The sequence below is a fragment of the Branchiostoma lanceolatum genome, chromosome 11 (assembly GCF_035083965.1).
Source record: "Branchiostoma lanceolatum isolate klBraLanc5 chromosome 11, klBraLanc5.hap2, whole genome shotgun sequence".
In the NCBI taxonomy this organism is placed as follows: domain Eukaryota; kingdom Metazoa; phylum Chordata; class Leptocardii; order Amphioxiformes; family Branchiostomatidae; genus Branchiostoma; species Branchiostoma lanceolatum.
Window position 1 is genome coordinate 14,600,826 of NC_089732.1, and position 18,863 is coordinate 14,619,688.

The 18,863-nt window shown below is 41.7% G+C and overlaps 2 protein-coding genes across 2 annotated transcripts; both read right to left on the minus strand.

The window, feature by feature from the left end:
• Nucleotides 1–195: 195 nt before the first annotated feature.
• LOC136444803 (cytochrome P450 2U1-like) lies at nucleotides 196–6,912 on the minus strand. The gene is made up of 7 exons (XM_066442545.1): nucleotides 6,709–6,912; nucleotides 5,527–5,719; nucleotides 4,370–4,598; nucleotides 3,852–4,260; nucleotides 3,379–3,576; nucleotides 2,450–2,576; nucleotides 196–1,870 (listed from the first exon to the last, which is right to left on the minus strand). The coding sequence occupies exons 1-7, from the start codon at nucleotides 6,880–6,882 to the stop codon at nucleotides 1,689–1,691; spliced, it is 1,512 nt and encodes a 503-aa protein (XP_066298642.1). The 5' UTR covers nucleotides 6,883–6,912; the 3' UTR covers nucleotides 196–1,688.
• A 1,901-nt stretch (nucleotides 6,913–8,813) lies between these two features.
• Nucleotides 8,814–18,850, minus strand: LOC136444812 (receptor-type tyrosine-protein phosphatase alpha-like). Its single transcript, XM_066442556.1, has 15 exons — nucleotides 18,764–18,850; nucleotides 18,580–18,656; nucleotides 18,092–18,128; nucleotides 17,791–17,888; nucleotides 17,035–17,154; nucleotides 16,154–16,305; nucleotides 15,674–15,809; nucleotides 14,772–14,921; nucleotides 14,262–14,355; nucleotides 13,491–13,567; nucleotides 12,677–12,811; nucleotides 12,032–12,160; nucleotides 11,101–11,252; nucleotides 10,431–10,566; nucleotides 8,814–9,748 (listed from the first exon to the last, which is right to left on the minus strand). The coding sequence occupies exons 1-15, from the start codon at nucleotides 18,810–18,812 to the stop codon at nucleotides 9,674–9,676; spliced, it is 1,617 nt and encodes a 538-aa protein (XP_066298653.1). The 5' UTR covers nucleotides 18,813–18,850; the 3' UTR covers nucleotides 8,814–9,673.
• Between the last annotated feature and the right edge of the window lie 13 nt (nucleotides 18,851–18,863).

Genomic DNA, 18,863 nt, shown 5'->3' on the forward strand with positions numbered 1-18,863 from the left:
TGCCCTCCCCACATCGTTAATGACTACATGTACTGTATATTTTGACCTACTTGGCTATTATAGTACAAGTCACCAAAAAGCCCTCCCCCTGTCTGAATTGGGTTAATAATTATAGTATGATAACTTTTATTTACAAATGCATGCCCGTATAGACCGATTGCAAATTCAGTGAACTGACACACATGTGCCCCCAACTCAGACATTCTCGATACGTGTTTTATTCAAGAGAGAACGAGAGGTCATCTGGGTCTGTGTAAGAAATTAAAGTCTATTTGTGTGCATAGACGAGCCATTTGGATAAACCGTTATTTGTAGGAAAAGCCATTCGATTTCACCGAAATTCGATTCCTGAATCTAGCACCCAGGCGAAACACCGTAAACACCTCATGTATGTAAACCCTCACGTAACAATGGCCTTCCTGGAGCAAATTTGTCTTTGTGCTCCTCCACGTACTTCCCTGCACTTGTCAGAGGCACAACGCACAGAAAATTGCATATAAAAATATCCATAGAAAATCCACACTACTCTTTATTACATTCGTACAAGCTTAATGACCCTAAGAATGCAACTGCAATTCTTACCAGGCTTATAAGCTGGCGGTGTTCATTGGACATTTTTTGGTTACAATGCGCAGTAGCCCAACCCTACTTATACTTTACACTTCCCTTCTTTCCTTGATGAATATAACCCCAAATAGAAAATTGAACAGACAGGATCCCAGATTGCCCTTACTCAGTAGTTATTACACTTAGAATACATTTTTTGCAAAGTTCTTTTAACTATCGCCGAACTATGACTAAATTAAGGATCAGCGATCATTCACTGCAAATTGGAGTTGGCAGGTGCAACCAGACTCCACCAAATAACAGAATGTGTACATTTTGTAACAATGATTTTATAGAAGATGAAATACACTTTATTTTAGAATGCTCACTATGCTCAGGCATGCGCAGACCCCTTGTAAGTTCCATACAACTAGACAAGAAATATGTGCATCTTACAAATAACGAGTTATTCACATGTTTTATGTCTTCTAGAAACTACGATATAATTGGAAAACGATGTAAATTTGTGAACAAATGTTTCAAGAAGAGAGAAGAGGCTCTGTAGATAAGGATGGAATATAGCGCAATGTTCCTTTTCTTTTACTTCATATTACCCAATGTATTTAGCCCATGTTGGCCATGAATATGCAATAAAGTTCATTTTTTTATTGTCATTAACTCATCCCCCTGACTTGCCCTCAAAGTTTCTCGTAGCCCCCGGTGCACCCTATTTTTACTTCAACATACTATTAACTCTATTACAAAAAGTCGTAGAAGAACCCTATTACAACGTGCAAAAAAAAATATTAGACTGTAGTGGATACTCCTTTCTGTTCAACTCTTACAATTCATCCAGCGACATGTAGACTTAGTCAGTATGTAATTTGAAAAGGTCCAGAATTACCAATATGTACATCCGAATTTTCTGTCATGATTTGAGTATGATACTGCCAAACTAAGATATCATATACCACGAAAAAATTAATTATGATGATGATTATCATGTATCTATCTATGTATTAATCTATTTATATATAATCCACATAGTATTCATAGATCTCACGCTAGCTTGTTATATGCATTATCAAAGCAAGACCTAACATCTTTAAAAGTAACATATGACGGTAAGATTAAGCGGTGTGCTAAGCAAGAGGTTCGGCGACCAGTTCAAAATTCTTGGGCGAATGAGTGACGCCGTTGATCCCTGTGGTAGACGGCTCAGAAGCGCCTTCTGGCAGCTTGAAGGTGAAGTGCTGCAGCAGAGACGTGAAGAAGACGAAGAGCTCCATCTCCGCAAGCTGCTTCCCAAGGCACATGCGCGGACCTGTGTGTGATGATAAGTTGCAGGGTCAAGAGTCTAAAGCCCCTGTCACACTTGTGCATGCGTATATACAAGTCCGCATTATTTGCGTATTAACATGTTTTTGGTTTAGATCAAGTTTGCAGCCGAAGAAGTCATTTCCTTGGTTCTGTAACTAGGCTGTACAACGGTAGGTCAAAGTGAAAAACAACTTCTTCCCCTCAAACTTTACTTAAACCAAAGAAATGTTGAAGCGCAACTCATACGCACTTGAATATGCATGCACAAGTGTGACAGGGCCCTTAAACAGAGTATAATGGAATAAACATCATCATCATCATCATTCGACCGGATTTACTCCTGTGAGGTACACTCAATGACTCCCGTGTGGTACACTCAATACAGTATAAGATCCATATGGAGTCCCATTAATATACATAGGCCTATGATAATATACAGAGGTGATAGTTGGCGAAGTGGCGCAGGTTGGTTAGTGGCAGTTAAACAGCGCTCAGGCAGCGAGAAGAAGGAATCCAGGCCGGTACGTATACGCATTAACTACAAGTGGAACATCTGGCTGAAGAATCTGCTCTTACGACTTACCTACACCAAAGGGGATGACGTGGTCGTCCCTCCGGTACTGTCCCTGGGAGTCCAAGAAGCGGCCGGGGTCGAACTTTCCGGGGTTCGGGAAATGGTCCGGGTCGTGGTGGACGGACCACAGGTTGGTCTGTAGAACAGGAGAAAATCGATATCACGGATGAATCTTCGTTTTCTTTTCTCCTCATGTCAGACACGCCGTCTTTGCATATCAAGACCCTAGCATACCGCCCTGCGATTTGTTCTTCTCGCTGCGCTAGCACTTGGACTTGCCAGCCATCACCAGGAAATCACGTCACCGCCTACGGTAAGGGGACAACGTGATTGGCTGGTACTAGTAACCTTCCATCCAACGGGGGGGGGGGGGGGGGGTTGATTGGTCAGGACCTAAAGGCAGCGAGAAGGACGGATCGCAGGCCGGTACGCCAGGGTAGTTGATTGATAATAATACTTGTAGTTTCCAGATAGTGGGCCTGACAGTGACACGGTAGGGTGCGTTTCATGTCTTCAGCAGAAGTCTTGAAGACAATGGCACAAAATGGTTAAAATAAGATAAAAACATAAAACAATAATCTTTTAAGCATACGAACTAATGCTAATAGTTAAACTAGGTATATTTTCTGATACATTGATTGGACTCCCGCAATTTTTGTACTGTCATCTGGTCGTCTTCAGGATAACTGAGGACCCGGAAAGTTTCGTACATATTGAATGGGTCTTTAAGGTATTCTAAAAGACCAGACTAAGGAAATGTACTACACCTTAACCATAAGGATTGGGTCTTAACACTAACAAGTATCCTGGGTGTGCCTTTTAAATATGAGCAAAAAAAAAGACAGCCTCGTTGAGATACAACGAAATCTGATGGTATAGAAGATCGAGATATTTTGAACGAGGAAGGTGACAACGGAAACTAGATTCAAATGTCGTACCAGCACCGTAGTTCCTTCTGGAATGTGGTATCCATGGAAACTGGTGTCACGTGACGTGGCGTGGAAGACGCCCGACGGCAGGATGGTGGCGATGCGGGCCACCTCCGTCAGGACGGCCTCTGTGTACGGCATCTGGGCACGGTGGGCGGTGGACGGCCGCTGGTCGTGTCCGAGTACGGAGTGGATCTCCTTCTGAACCTGTGAGTGAAATAGAATACACGTATAAAAATTATAAAGATCATGATCAAATTGGAAATTCTTTTTAAAAGAAAGAGGTTCAGTCAGCAATATTGCAACTGATAAATCGGGCATCCTCAAGGAATTGTGGTCCACTGACTTCAAATAACATGTGACCAAACGGAAAGGTGACGTCAGTAAAGGATCAAAGCTGCCCGGAAGCCTGAACCGCCCCCCGTCCCGATCAACGTTTATGTATCAATATCCCTGAGATAGGCCGATGGTGCACTGGTTACCTTTCTTTGAATGTCCGGGTTCAGAATCATGTACAGAAACGCCCAGTACAGAGTAGTGGATGTGGTTTCTGCACCGGCGGCGAACATGTCAAACAGCACGCGTTCTGTGTTGTCGTCATTGAACGTGGTCTCGTCGTCGTTCTCGCGAGATTTGGTTTCTCTGATGTATGAGTCGATAAGGTCCCGGATGTCATTGCTATCGAATGTCGTCTTGTGGGAATCCATCTCCTCTCTGATGTAGGCTCTAATCGTGGCCAGGACATTTTGTATCAGCTGTGCACCTCGCCCAAGTCCCGGAACACGTCGTAAAATGGGGATAAAAATGGCCAGTTGACCAAAAAAGTTGAAGGAAAAACCTTGGTCAAGGGCGTCCATCAAGCGCTTGAACTTCTCGTCGTTGTATTCGAACCTAATGAAAAGAAAATTAAACCGATGATTGACACGGCTGTAATTTTCCCAGCAAAATAATCATTTTCATCACAGCATTCATTATTGTTTTATCCTTTTTCAAAGCTCACCTTGATCCAAACACAATGGAACAGATGACGTTGGTTACGGCATTCTGAACCATGAGGCTAATGTCAAACGGCCTGTCCCCCATCTTCATGATCTCTGCCTGTAGAGAGACCGACTCCTCCAGGATCTTCCCCTCCAGACTTCTCTTCCCGAAGCCGAACTCCCGGAGAGACATCAGCGTAAACTTGCGGTGCTCTTTCCACGGAGTACCAAAAGGAGCCCCGACGATACCTAGAAAATTGCATACATTAATTCCAACGACAAGCCCTGTAAAATCCTTTAGGAATCCCGTTTAAGCTGACTATAGCTAGTTTGTGAATCGAAATTAAGGGATGCTTGTAAATAGCTGAATCGTCGTCACAGCAATGAATCTCACTACCCCATTGGCTAGAGTGTTTCCTTAAATAGACAAGATAACTACTACACTCGGCAAAAAGGAAGCTAAATGTGATCAATCATTTCCCAGTGTAACGTTATGAATCATATAGTATTATGTATCTTTGAAAAGTTACTTATTACACTATTGTCACATAAGCAAACCGGGAGCCGGCCGGGCTGTTTGCGGAAACGAAAAATACAATAAAATGTCAATTTTGAACCCCAGAAACAGGAGTTCACTTTTGAAACCCCAGAAATAGGAGTTCAATTTTGAACCCCCCAAACAGGGCTTTAAGTTTGAACCCCTGGAACAGGGCTCCAATTTTGAACTCTTAATACAGGGCTTCAATTTTGAACCCCTGAAGCAGGACTTCAATTTTGAACCCCTAAAACAGTGCTTCAAGTTTGAAGCCCTGAAACAAGGCTTCACGTTTGAACCCCGAAACAGGGCTTCAAGTTTGAACCCCTGAAACAGGGCTTCAAGTTTGAACCCCTGAAACTGGGCTTCAAGTTTGAATCCCTGAAACAGGGTTTTAATTTTGAACCCTTGAAATAAGGCTTTAGTTTTGAACCCCTTAAACAGGACTTTAATTTTGAAACCCTGAAACAGGAGTTTCATTTTGAACCCCTGAAACTGAATTCTTCCTGCATGCTTAATAGGCTTTAGTTTAGAAAATGCCTTTTTTTTCAGCCCATCTTTTTTTGGCCCGGGCGCATTATTTTTGGAGTCTGTAGATGATGTCATCCATAAAATTTACATGCTGTGGCCATGGTTGCTTACCTAGCATCTCCGGGTTGAGAAATTTAAGTATGGCGTTAGAAGGTCTGCTGGAGAAATCTTCTCCTCTCTTCACCATAGCCTCGTGGATGACGTCATATCCGGAAAGCACAACATTCGTTTCGTTCCCCAGCTTGATCCGATAAATCGGTCCGTAGGTCTTCGCCCATTCGGTCATCGTCACAAAGCCATGGCCCTTGGGTAAAGATAGGGAATATTCAGTACACTGTATTGGTTCAAATAAGTGGATTAGCTAGACTGATACGACTTGAATGTGGAAGCTTGCGTATAATAGCTTTCAAATGGTACCCACATCTTCAGCCTTCTATATACTGCGTTTGCATAAGCATGTACTTTCGTAGGGAGCGAAGCCGAGGGGCGGGGGTTAACGATGGTCAAACAGCCTTTTTTTATTTTCGAATCATGTTCTATCATGTTCGAAGTGAGGTATTCGAACCAAGCTACTTGCGCCATTGTTGTGATGACCTTGAATGTTACAGGTTTTGTTTACGCCGGAAATAAGTACTCCTTCCCCCTATTCTCAAGCCATGACAGTATTCCAAACTGTTATAAAAAAACTCATGCAAAGCGCATTCAAACTCACTCATTAAGGGTTTAAATTATCGAGACTATCGTAATCTTTCAGAAGATGTTGCGGGCGTCCCGGTAACCTGATACCCTCCCTTACAGTGGAAAGTCGCCAAAGCAACCGACCGCCTTAGGGGCTCATGTGTCGAATCTATGCAAATGAAAGAATTCAACACACGCAAGCACAAATGCACGCGCACACACAAATACTACAGACTGACGTAACCCTGGGCACACACGCAAGAACGCAGGTTAAATGCGTTCACCCGCGCAAAGCCGTTCTGCGTCCTTTATACCCACATATCAAAACGCCTACCCAGCCTTCTGTATTTGAAGGACGCAAGACAGCTCTGTATGGGAGAACGACTGAAATCGAATCACAGAATAGGCCTTGCCAGTTCCCTAGTTGTACAAATGTCGAAACTACAGGTGTGCTACCTGTGCGAGAGATACAGTATGGGGCACTGATGTTCACGGTTTAGTCTTAGCTTACGTTGTTGCGGCATGCCAAACAACTATAAGAGTTTACAATGCCAATGTTTAGTGCTTGTGACGTGAGCGTTATTTGACAAACCCTGTAAGGTTAATTTTGCTCACCGTGGCGAGGGAGAAGATATTGCCGGCGATAGGCCATCCTCTCGGGCCGGGTGGAAGGTTCTTTGACGTGTTGAAGAACCAGGAAGTCGCAACGAACACTACCAACAGGACCAGAGTCGTCTGCAAGATCACGTTCTCGCCAACGAACGACGCTACTAACTGCGCGGTAGCCATCTTTGTTTTTGATAAAAAGGTCAACGTCCGAACGGTCTACATTAGCCTGGAGTCTAGCCTTTGTCTAAGCTTTATCTTTCTCTTTAAAGGTCAGCGTCCGAACGGTCAACACCGGAACGGGTATTTTTCTACCCCATGGGGATTGCTGTATGCAGAACACGCCGCTATCCTGGGTGAGATTAGGTCGCCAAAGCGGTCTTATTAACCTTCTTTCCGCTTGCTCAACAGAATTCGATACATTCTATTTAAATACATTCTAGAATGAGGCAACCCTTACTGTGTAACGTTGGGTAACATAAATTCGTGGGGTACTTAAATTCGGGATTTTTTGAAAACGGGGTATTTAGGGATATGTGCTAGATGCAACATCAGTAATACCGCTAGAAATGCAAACTTGACAGACTAACGCATTCAGAACACTGTCTGAAAAGCTTCGATAACCATGCATTAGAAGTTGGCGACGTCAAAAACTCTCCGTCCCTTATTGACAGAGTCTGGGGGCTTCGTGGGAGACTCACACTGCACGGTTGTTCGCTGGTTTATAAGAGAAATGTCACATCTCCTGCCTGCTAAACACAATTATTTACAAGACAACTTATTACAATCTCTTTTGCTAACCTGCAACTGGATTCTAAGTGTGCACGTGATCAATCATCAAAACTCCTCTTTGTTGCTACAACCTACGGCACGTGTATTTTCCCGCCGCCATATTGTTACCCAGAATCATGTCGTCAAGCAGACGACAAAAGGTTTGTGAGGAACACTTTTTTGTCTAAATGTTGCGTGTGATAGTGGACTGAAGACGATATTTTCCTCAAAGTTTGCTCCTAACACAACAAGGAACACATGGACATAGTAATATAACCATTGCTACGGCATCCAGCTAACTTTCCATGAATAATGTACACGTTGCCATGACGGTGGGGATCGACTTTGACGTTCTACCGACTCAACAAACGGGATGTTAGCAAAGGCCTGATGTGTGCGGTGCGGCCGTTTTTTCGTGCATTTTTTTTTACTTGGACACGTCTATATCCATACCACTCTCCTCAAGCCAAGGATGGAACGAATAGCTGCTGTATAAAATGTGATTAGCGGTAAGATATTCAAGACGAATCTTCTCTCCCGAATTAATGTGCACCCCTGTCCGACAGCACCGTCATTGTGCGTGCGGCGGACGGTAGTTTTAAGTTGAAATATTATGGTGTCAGCACGACTAGAGACAAAATCTACCATATGTATGATTTGTGCAAAGATAGTACATGATACTGACAGAATAATAGAAAAAAAGGATGGTTTATTGTTCTGCTAGATTGATTTCAGTCAACCATTATCGGAAAAATCCCGAATATATGTTACCCAACGTTACAACTAAGTATATAATATATATATATCAAAGAATGTTTAGATCTTAGAGCTAGTATTGTAAGTGATAGGTTAAACTCGACATTTTAAATCATTAATATACTTGTATTTAAGTTTATCATGTTGTATCCAATTGTTTGTTGTTTGCATGTAGTTGTTGAATACCTCACGAAAATCGCTGTACTTTAATTATTAATGTCCAGGTTTCCATTGTTTGCATTCTTGCTAACATATGATCATGACGTCTTCTATGTATGACATTAGTGTTGTAATTGTACATCATGACTTTTCAATCCCCTTGTACTTGTATAGTAATAGTTGCTTAAATTTCGATTTTGTTACATGTAACATGCCTACAGTGCGCAATACAGCGTCTTCTACTGTGCCGAGAACGCTGCATGTATTTTAGAGTTCAATTTTTCAGTTTTAGAGTTAATTATTCGGGTAGAATAATTAGCTATTCAACGCGTATAAATAGGTCGGACATGCAATGTGCGTTTCAATGGAATAGCACCCGCGCTCTATATTGTCAAGCGCCCTTAACAAAAGATAATAAGAACACGGTGTATGTTTTTGAAAGTGTATTCTAAATATGCAGCATCTAATGAAATAGCAACTAACATTCCATTGCATGCACTAAATACATATGGCCCATATAGAATTCACGGATAATGTAATTATTCTCTACATATGTGCCTATATTACTTTTGTCCAATCCTATGATACAGAGCCGATCTTTGCAGCTAAGTAGAGAAACAGTAAATACAGTTGAGTTGACACATTTCTTCTAATATCTATAAACTTTAATTCTAATAACTACCTACCTACTTCCCTTACTACTACAGTACACCACTTGTGCACAGTATTCATCCCATACATATATATTTAAACAAGGAAATTCTAAAAATATTCAGTTAAGGTATTTTAAACTGCAAACAAACTTCTAGTCTGAGGGTAAAACACATGATGTGCACAAAGCTATGCTGCTTTGATATTCTACCTCACAGAAGATACGGTATGTTGACTACGTATTTTGCAATCTATGTGTAAACTTTAACAAACAAAAATACATCCTAAATCAAAACCTTTTCAAAAAGTATTGGATTAACAAAGCTCATTAAATTGCTTGTAACATCAATAACACCGAAATGCAACATTTCCTGATCACATGCAACGGTTGCAACCATAATGTGTATTTACTGAATTAACATAGACATTTTTACAAAAGATTCACCCTTCTGATGTTTTTGGAACATCGAGCCTTAAAATTCATGCATTTATCTTTGAAATCTCTTTGAAAAAAATAATTATTGATTCTTTATATTTAGCGCGCAAACAATTATCATGTTAAACTTGGCATGCCTAGATGTCGAAATCTTTTGTCAGCAATGTATAGATTTGTCTTGTAGATAATTGCTGGTCCAGGTCAACGGAAATTTGCATAGTCGTCAAAACTATCCAGATACTCCATCACAGCCTTGTAGCAGAACAGGTATTGCTCCTACAAGGATTAGATAAGGAAATAATCCCTTATCGTTATTGTTATACATACAAATCATGTTAGCAAAATATGTGAATAGATAACTAATGTAAAAACGAAAGTGGGTGAAAAGGCTTAAAACGTATTCATTTTAAGATGATAATTAATAACAAGCATTATGATTTCAGATATTACCACATTGATATTAAGAACTAAACATATCTTAGTAGTTTGGAACGCGATACACTTTATCGTCTTACTGTGTGTAGCTGTAGTTGGTTCGCATATTTCATTCATTATGGTTGTTATAAAGCAAGGATGAAAAGAGTGTTTAACAAAGTCTTCTATACACCAGTATGATCACCTGTCGACGTTTTTCCCAGCCGGGACCCGGCCGGGCTGTTTGCGGAAACGAAATATCAAAGTGTATATCAATAAATATGGACAACAATTTTTGGTACGTTTTGTGCTTTTGGCTGTCTTTTATATTATACTTTACGTTCTCAAAGACTGCCCGGCCGGGCCCCGGTTTGGAAATGTGACCCAAGCATTACTCTGGCTCTACTTCGCTCTGCAGCTATAGCTACAATACAGAAATTGCCGATACATCAACAGCTGATTATATAAGGTTTATGCGGTGTTAAGAAGCGATGTACCAACCAGATGAAACGATTCAATGATTAGAAGGATTGAAATAACTTACGGCAGTCTGCACCATGTGCGGCCGGCTGTACCGCATAGACTTGACCGTCTGGAACAGATCACAGATCCCCTCAGATTTCACCCGCTCCAGGACAGTGTTCAGGGCGATGAACGCTCCCGTGCGACCTGCGCCGTTACTGGGTGGTAATATAAAAAGTGCTGCTATTTATATCTTTTTAGAAAACACACGTTCATAAAATGCACATCTACTGATTTTTTTCGTAACTGCCACATGACCTCCACCAAGCTTCTTCATTCATACAGCAAGTTAGTTGCTGATTCGCCTACAACTCTTCGATTATGTTCTTGAATATAATCATACTGCTGACAAATTGCTTAAACACTGTAGAAATAGACGAGAATAGCAGAATACAGTTAACAGTTAACAGAATATATGAAAGAAGAATGCATGTATATGCGATGGTTGAGAAACGCTACACGGTCATAAATCCCTGCTGAAACACTGCTAAAACACTGCTGAAACACTTCTAAAACACTGCTTAAACAGTTTTAAAACAATGCTAAGACAATTCTAGAAGACCACTAAAACGCGCTTAAAACACTGCTAAAACACCTCTAAAACACTTCTAAACCACTTCTAAGACACTGCTAAAACACTGCTAAAACACTGCTAAAACATTATAATGACATTTAATACAAGCACCTCTTACCTGCAGTGTACGGTGATTGGTCTGTTTCCCGACTTTATCTGCTGCTTTTGGACCTGACCTATCAGGTCCAGGACCCTGCTGGCGTTCTGTGGCACACCGGTTGTGGACCAGTCGTGGAACTGGAAATGACTAATCTCCCTCCGTGGTGATTCCTATAAGTCAACCAATAAACTTTCCTCTTAAAATCATAGCACCCACAAATTCTCGAAATAAACTTTCCGTCTTCCACTGCCTCCAAAAAAAGAAGTAAAACCCAGCTTGTCTAGATATAGCCAACACTAGTATTAGATAGTCTATTGTTACAACAATGTCAATCACAGTTCACTGTCACATGTATGTTTTTCCCTATATTTCCACAATGTTCTTGCAATATGCCAACATGCATGAACTTGCAATAAAACTTTCTTTCTAATAAAACCGAATGTGAACATCCGTGAACAGTTTCATCAAGTATAAATTCCTAGTTAACAAAGTTAGTTTCGCACAACCAATTAATTTCCCCCGACGTTTTGGTGGATCATATCTCATGGCAATACCGACAGGTTCTACTTCAGTCACGTTTGGGACCGCAAATTTTCAACTGCAGCGACACCAAGCTGCAGTTCGAAGTAGAACCAGACAGTATTGCCCCGAGGAAAGTGACAGATGATCCCCAAAACGTCGGCAAGTGAAAAAAAACATACAAATCGGTTGCGTTGAAATATTTTTTCGTCAACCATAAACATGAAAGAATTGAAGAAATATGGTTTTAAGTTATCTCCTGCTTAATAGATTAAGAATATAAACAGATACGGATTGACAGTATACAGTGCAGTGGCAATATTCTATTTATGAAAATAACCAGGGTTTCATCAATATAGATAAATGCGAGCGCCCATTGTACTATATTTTCTATTTCACAGCACGAAGGACAGTGAAATGGTTAGCTTACTTGTTCTTCCTTGTTGGACACTTGAAAGGTGCGGAGAGTGTAGCCCTCGCTCTCCTCCGTTTCCTTCAGCTCAACTCTGATGTTCCCGTACTGCTGACTGTCATCCGGCCAGTACTTTGAGCATTTCTCCTGTGTTAAACACAATATCATCGTTTTATTTCGATCGCAAATAGATGATTGTAAACCCGGCCGCAATTCAGCACTGGCTGCCATTGCACGGGTACTTTCTGACCAATAAACCATCATTATCATTATTATAATCATCATCATTGTAGTACAGTGGGTATACATTTTCTTAACCTCCAGTATTGAACAGAGAGGTAGAGGTTGTATCCATAGTTACAGAAGTTCATACGAGCTACATGAAGGGTGATGGCCAATGATAAAAATTGCCGTAAGAATCAATAGTAGAGCAAAGTTTCCAGTGACGATAAATTTTGCTTTTACGGCGCGGTCACATTCGTCGTCGGACGATTTCGATGTCGTGTATTTTCAAGCAGACTGCCACAGAACCAACCGCTGACAGACAGCAGTTTCAGTAACAAGACAGCTTACATTTTGTAGGACTCATGCATGACTATCCCAAGCAGGTCCACATCTTGCAATCGTACGACGTTCGTACGACGTATGTAACAAGGTCCTTACCCTTCCGTTCTCCTCCAGTTCCGTCAGCATGACGATCGAGTAGGACTTCCAGTGCCAGATCATCCGCCAGAAATCCTCCACGGTGTTCAGTAGAGGTCCCTGGGTGGCGATGAAGCCGTCCTTCTGGCGATAACCCTGTTGCACAAAAATGTTGGCCCCGGTATCGAAACCTATCATAGCTGCCGAGTGTCTTCGTAAAATGTACGTATTGCATTGTACAGTAATTCAACAACATGATGTACACAGTCTAATCCGTCCAAACATGACAGCGGTCTCTCTGGCGCTTACTGATTTCACTCACTGTGTCCTGAGATGTCTTTCCTGAGGAAATTTACTGTTTTAAGGCATAAACGTGGCCCTAACAAGAGGTTGAATCTACGGTATTACCGCACTGTACCTGCATAACGAACGCTTTCTAACATCTAAATGCGTGCTAACAAGTTCATACAGCACACTGAGGTTTATAAACTATTCACTTCCTGTATGATACAGTGTACTACCAGTCCAGCTGGGCAATTTCGCCAGCCAAATAATTGCACCAAATACGCTGACAAATGGGATGTGCAGTTAAGCGGATTCTACTGTACTACTACTACTAAATGTAAGGACATCAGACTCGGCAGCTAGAATAAGTTTGGATACCAAGCAACAATGTAGGCAGTCATGGCACACAACATTCCATGTATATCAAATCGTGTAAACAATGATGTGAGGAAGTGAAATTTGTATGAAAAAGCAGAGATTATTACTCTTTTAAGCTGTCAAGACATCTAAGTGAACTGGCTGATTAAAGCTGTTCATAATCATAACTTACGTCAATGAAGGAGGCGTTGATGTAGTCGGACCCATTCACCCCAGTGATTGTGGGCAGGAACACACGTGACGAGTCGTCTAGGCAGGTAGAAAATGATAAATACATTATATTAAGAAAAAACCCAAACCTAACAGGTTTAAGTAAGACTTAGATTTGGCCTAGTCATATGTTCCATGGTTCTTCATTTAGATTTCCTTTCAAGAATTACTATAATTATTGACCAGACATATGAATAAACTGACTGTTATTTAATTTCTAACTAAACTCCTTCTTGCAAAATAGTGACCTTTTATCAACTTCAATTGGTACTTTCCGGAGACAATGACATCCTATTTGACGATGCACACGCAGGTAATGCGTATAAATAACTGTCATTCTCTAATGCAAAGTCTACCGCAAGTATATGTGTCAAGTAATGGCCCTGGCGTACCGACCTGCGACCCGTCCTTCTCGCTATGTTTTCACTGGCTAGCCGTCAGCCAATCAAATACTCCCTACTCCTGTTATTGGGGGGAAAGTTGCCAGCCAATCACGTTACCTCTTGACCGCAGGCGGCGTCGTGATTGGTTGGTGATAGCTAGCAATCGCAGACGCAGCGAGGAGGACGGATCGCAGGCCGGTACACTAGTCTTGTGCTTGATAGAACAAACAGCGCGCATGTCATGAGTGGATAGCTATTGACAGCCATTTGAATTAACAGTTGAATACACTAATTGATCGACAAACGTTTCATCACTGTACGTATGTAATATATATTAGCTTTTTACTTACAGGGGACAATCGAAACCTCCCTATTCTTGCTCTTGTTGTCTTGCTTGTTGGCCGTCTTTATGTTGTTTTGATCTATTGGGATCCTCGTCAGCTTCTACGGAACACAAAATAAACCAGCAATAAGTTGGGGTAATATCATCATATTACAGTAAATACAGCTAGAAATTTTTACATTATAGTCAACTATAGATGGGTAAAGCATGCAATTCAATTATTGTTTTCGTTATCTACAAGGAATCAGGAAACATAAAGAGTGCGAGTGAAGGGGAGAGAGACAAAAGTGTTCATAGCAGTCTTTCGATAATTCAAGAGTATATGAGACCCATTATAAAGCACAAATTTCGCAAATTTTATGTTTCCCTATTGGTGAGCATAATCTTGTTTCTCTTCAGCAGAAGTCCTACTTTATTAGACCTACATTCTAAAAGGTATGAAAATCGCATAACATCGGTTTGAAATTGTTGTTTTTATGGCTTACAGTAGAGAAGAGCAAAAAACAAACATGTATACCTTGAACTCCGCCTCGTATCCCATCTCGTTCGGATCCGCTGACGGAGCCTTGAGTTTGTGCATGTGCCTGTGGATGTTGGCCACCTCCACCTCCGTGTCTCCGTACAGATGCTGCTCCAGCAAGGCTCGGTAGATGAACACGTACTGGTCCTAAGAGAACATGGGTAGAACACTGGATGGGAGGTATCATCAAGGAATGGCGGAAGTGTCTCGGCAGGTGGATGCATAGCCATACAACTTGAAACATATCATTCTTTGCACTTCAATTCTCGCCGTCAGCCAATCAGATATTGGGACCTTGATCCTGCTGTTGGAGGGAAAGTTACCAACCAATCACGTTGCGTTTGGACAGCAGGGGGCGACGTGATTGGTTGGTGATGGCTGACCAGCGCTAACGCAGCTAGAAGGAAAGATTGCAGGCTTGTATTCCAGGGCCGTTTGCTTTATACAGTGTATGTACGAGCGTCGGCAATTGCCACCCCTTTATCAGCATTGGAACCCGCTCGGGAAATGCTCGGCAAACCCTCCCGGTTTCAGCCCTGATCTTTTGAACGGAGATTTTGGCTTCTGGGGGCGTCACTGACAGTTGCTCATAGATAAATTAATGAGTTAGCCTTATTTGGCACAAACAGTCGTTAGTTGCTCATGAATAATTAAGTAGCGATGTAAGACGTAAGCTGATTGGCTGATAGCTTCCCAGCGTCCTTTGCGGCTTTGCTCGAGATGAGCTTTAGCAAACCCTCTAATGGGCTGAAAGCTGTTTGGTGGTGACGTCGCCAGAAGCGTGTTCAGGGGCTCGGAAGGGCAGGGCCGCTTTGGGAGGTAACGAACATATCGGGTCTGCTGGGAGGATGGCAATTGAAAAAGAGTAGATGTATGCGTGTGTTCGTGATTGCTCGTACCACTGTCTGGACCATGGAATGCCGGTTGTGCCTCATCTGACCGATGAAGCCGTGAACATCGACCCTTCCCTCGGCGGCCAACATCTCCTCCATGGCCTCTATGGCGATGAAGGTTCCCGTGCGTCCGACTCCCGCGCTGTAAGAAACAATCATTGACCGTGGTGAGGGAGAATGCAATATGAGTCGGTCACGTTTGGGACCGCATTCTTCACAATCTAGCAGCGACACCTAGCTGCAGTGCGAAGTTGTTATCGCGCCTGGGGAAGATGGCTGACGGTCCATCGAAACGTCAGCTAGGTATGAACTCTTGGTTGTGTTGGAGAGAACTTTTACCCCGAAAGAACCGACGTTGTTAGCTTGGAACTAGAAACAGAATGGCGACTCCATGACGTCAAAATCCAACATGGCAACCCCCAGCAGGGACGCTGACGGAAACAATAGAGGTTTGCGATTAAAACAACAACAACAAGGCGTCCATACCTGCAGTGCACGACTATTGGTCCCCGGCCGGGAGGGTTGCTGGTCTTGACCCGCCTGATGAACTTCATCATTCCTAGGGGGCTTTGCGGCACCCCAAAGTCAGGCCAACTGGTGAAGTGGAACTGAGTCACTGTACGGACCGGGCCTTCGTCCTGAAGTCATATAGAGCTGTCCGTTAGGCAAATCTACAATATAGGGCATCTGAGTTGGGCCTATTGAGTCTTTTTACAGGTTTGCGTAGTAAAACCTTTGTTGGATCCGTTCGCATGTGTGGTGACCGCCATCTTGATTTTGTGACGTCGTAGGGTAGCCATACCGTTCTTTCTATTTCTAACAAATCGGCACACAACTATCACGCATTCAACTCAAATAAGAAGAAAAATTCAATACCAATTCATTATAATAAAAAGACCCCGTAATCGCCAAACTAATATAGCAAAACTGAAGTGTATGTAGCACAAATACTTAAACTCTAGTTCTTCTACATTTTGCCGCAAAGGACATCCTGTTTTGCAGAGTATATTTGCCTATACATTAACAATTTTTGAAGCAACACATAATTATCATATTTTATTGCCATTGGCGTATAGCTATTGGTTACTGACACGAAGTACTAGCATTTGGACTTTCAATGTACAGACATTGCTTCAGACGAGACATATATCGCATTTGCTATCTATATGCGTTATATTTACGCGTTAACATCTTCGTAGGTTCTAAGACCATATCAAAACATATAAATTCAATTACAATTACTTCTTCTTACTTATCTCCCTATTTGTCTGGTTGTGAAAGAAGTGTCCATACATGTATTATTGTTGAGTTTTGATGAACAAAAAGCAGTTCGTCTTTTTTATTACAATGACACTGATCATTTTCACCTTCTGTAAATTGAACCTCCGGATGACGTAATCCACCAGGGTTGTCGTCTCTTTCTGAGTGACCCAGATGTTGCCATAGTCCACACTGTCCTTGTTTGGCCAGTACTGGGCACACTTTGGCTGTAAATACACGAATAGATTAGCCAGTCAATATATAAACAAAACCAGGCATTCAGAAGATAACGTTTCATATCGATCTTTGAAATATTTGATACTGGTATCCATTGCAAATTGGTACTGATATCGATGAAACGTTTTAACATTACATGTACGCAGTTACGCATTTTATTGATGTTTTAAAAGAGGATTGCGGAGAACATGTGTGTATACGTGTATGATGAAATGCCATGTAGTAGAAATAATGTTACGATTGCGATTTTGTAAACAAATATCAAATTTTATGGAGCCAACATGTGTAAATACAACAAAATTCAGGCTGTTTAAAGCCAGTTGCCGGTTGTGTAACAAGTATCAATCAATCAATCAATCTATCAATTAATCAATCAAATCCTACTCTTGTGCATCTATCAGCCCTGGACTAGGGCCGTACATGTATCTCTGACGATAAACATATATTAAGGTTTGGATCACCAAACCGTAAGTATATATGTCATTGTGAAAACTGTTAATCAACTTGAGCGTAGTGCGCAAGTTATTCAAATGACAAATGTCATTATGTAACGCAACCAGAATCTTTCGAATGTAGATATAAATAGATTACTTAAAGGACTGTAGACTTTATGTAGTAATACCTACCAAGTTCCTTTCCACCAGATTGGTTACCATGACGACAGTTGCCGTGTCCTGCTCCCAAACCATTCTCCAGAAGTCGTTGGCAGTAGTGGGCAAAGGACCTTTGTAACAGATTTAATAGTGTGCACAGTTCATATTTAAAAACAAAAAGTAGCACCAGTCTCTACCATTTTTTAAATAAAAACGACGTGTCAGTAATGTCAGACATCGGAGCGTCTGTAAGCATTATATAAATATAGATTGTGCAAGGATGTACAGAGCATTGATGTGTATTTGTGTTTTGACACAACTTTAACGAATATACCTTGAGCAGCGATGAACTTTTTCGGGTGGTTGTAGCCCTAAAAAGTAAAAAAATTCAACTGTTAGTCATGTCAACACGTAATAAGATTCTGTAATGTCCACTTTAGATTTCGAATGAGAAAACCTGTTGCTCCCATCCTCTCATGTATCATATCATACGTTAATGTATGTCGGGCAACGGCCAGGGCGTACCGGCTTGCGTTAACCTTCTTTCCACTGCGTTAATTAGCGCTGACCCAGCAGTCAGCTAATCAGATACCCCCTCACTTTTCACAAGCCAATCACGCTTCTTCTTGACAGTGGGCGAAGACGATGATTTGCTGACTCAGCGGGCTATCGAGAATGACAGAGTCGCAGGCCGGTACAGCAGGTCGTTGCTTGACACATACAAACGTAGGCCTGGAATGAGTAGATGGATGCTCCTTACTCGACTATTTGTGGATTACAAACTTTAAGACACAAAATAACAAAGAAAATCTCGAGACTTACATCGATGTAGTTGGCATTGATGTAATCAGTGCCCGGTTGGTCCTCCGATGTAGTGAGAATAACCCTGGAGTGGTCGTCTGTGGAAGATAGAAGTGCTGATCGTTATTGCCCCAAGCAAAGTGATTTAAAGTTATAACTTGTAAAATCATAGTATGTTTTGTACAATCATGCAAGTTACACTTACAAGTGAAGACGTTCGTGAAGCGGTTTTTCTTCTCGTTCTCTGGTCGCATGTGCTCATCGCGAGGATTGTTGGCCACCCTAGATATGGACTGGATTAAGAA

Coding starts and splice junctions, on each gene's coding strand:
- LOC136444812 (XM_066442556.1), bottom strand. CDS start 18,812: ATGCGACCAGAGAACGAGAAGAAAAACCGCTTCACGAACGTCTTCACT. Junction 14,922..15,673: donor ATTCCATGGTCCAGACAGTG/GTACGAGCAATC, acceptor ATGTTCTCTTAG/GACCAGTACGTGTTCATCTA. Junction 14,356..14,771: donor GATACGAGGCGGAGTTCAAG/GTATACATGTTT, acceptor TGTGTTCCGTAG/AAGCTGACGAGGATCCCAAT.
- LOC136444803 (XM_066442545.1), bottom strand. CDS start 6,882: ATGGCTACCGCGCAGTTAGTAGCGTCGTTCGTTGGCGAGAACGTGATC. Junction 4,599..5,526: donor TCTCAACCCGGAGATGCTAG/GTAAGCAACCAT, acceptor GCAATTTTCTAG/GTATCGTCGGGGCTCCTTTT. Junction 1,871..2,449: donor CGTCATCCCCTTTGGTGTAG/GTAAGTCGTAAG, acceptor CATCACACACAG/GTCCGCGCATGTGCCTTGGG.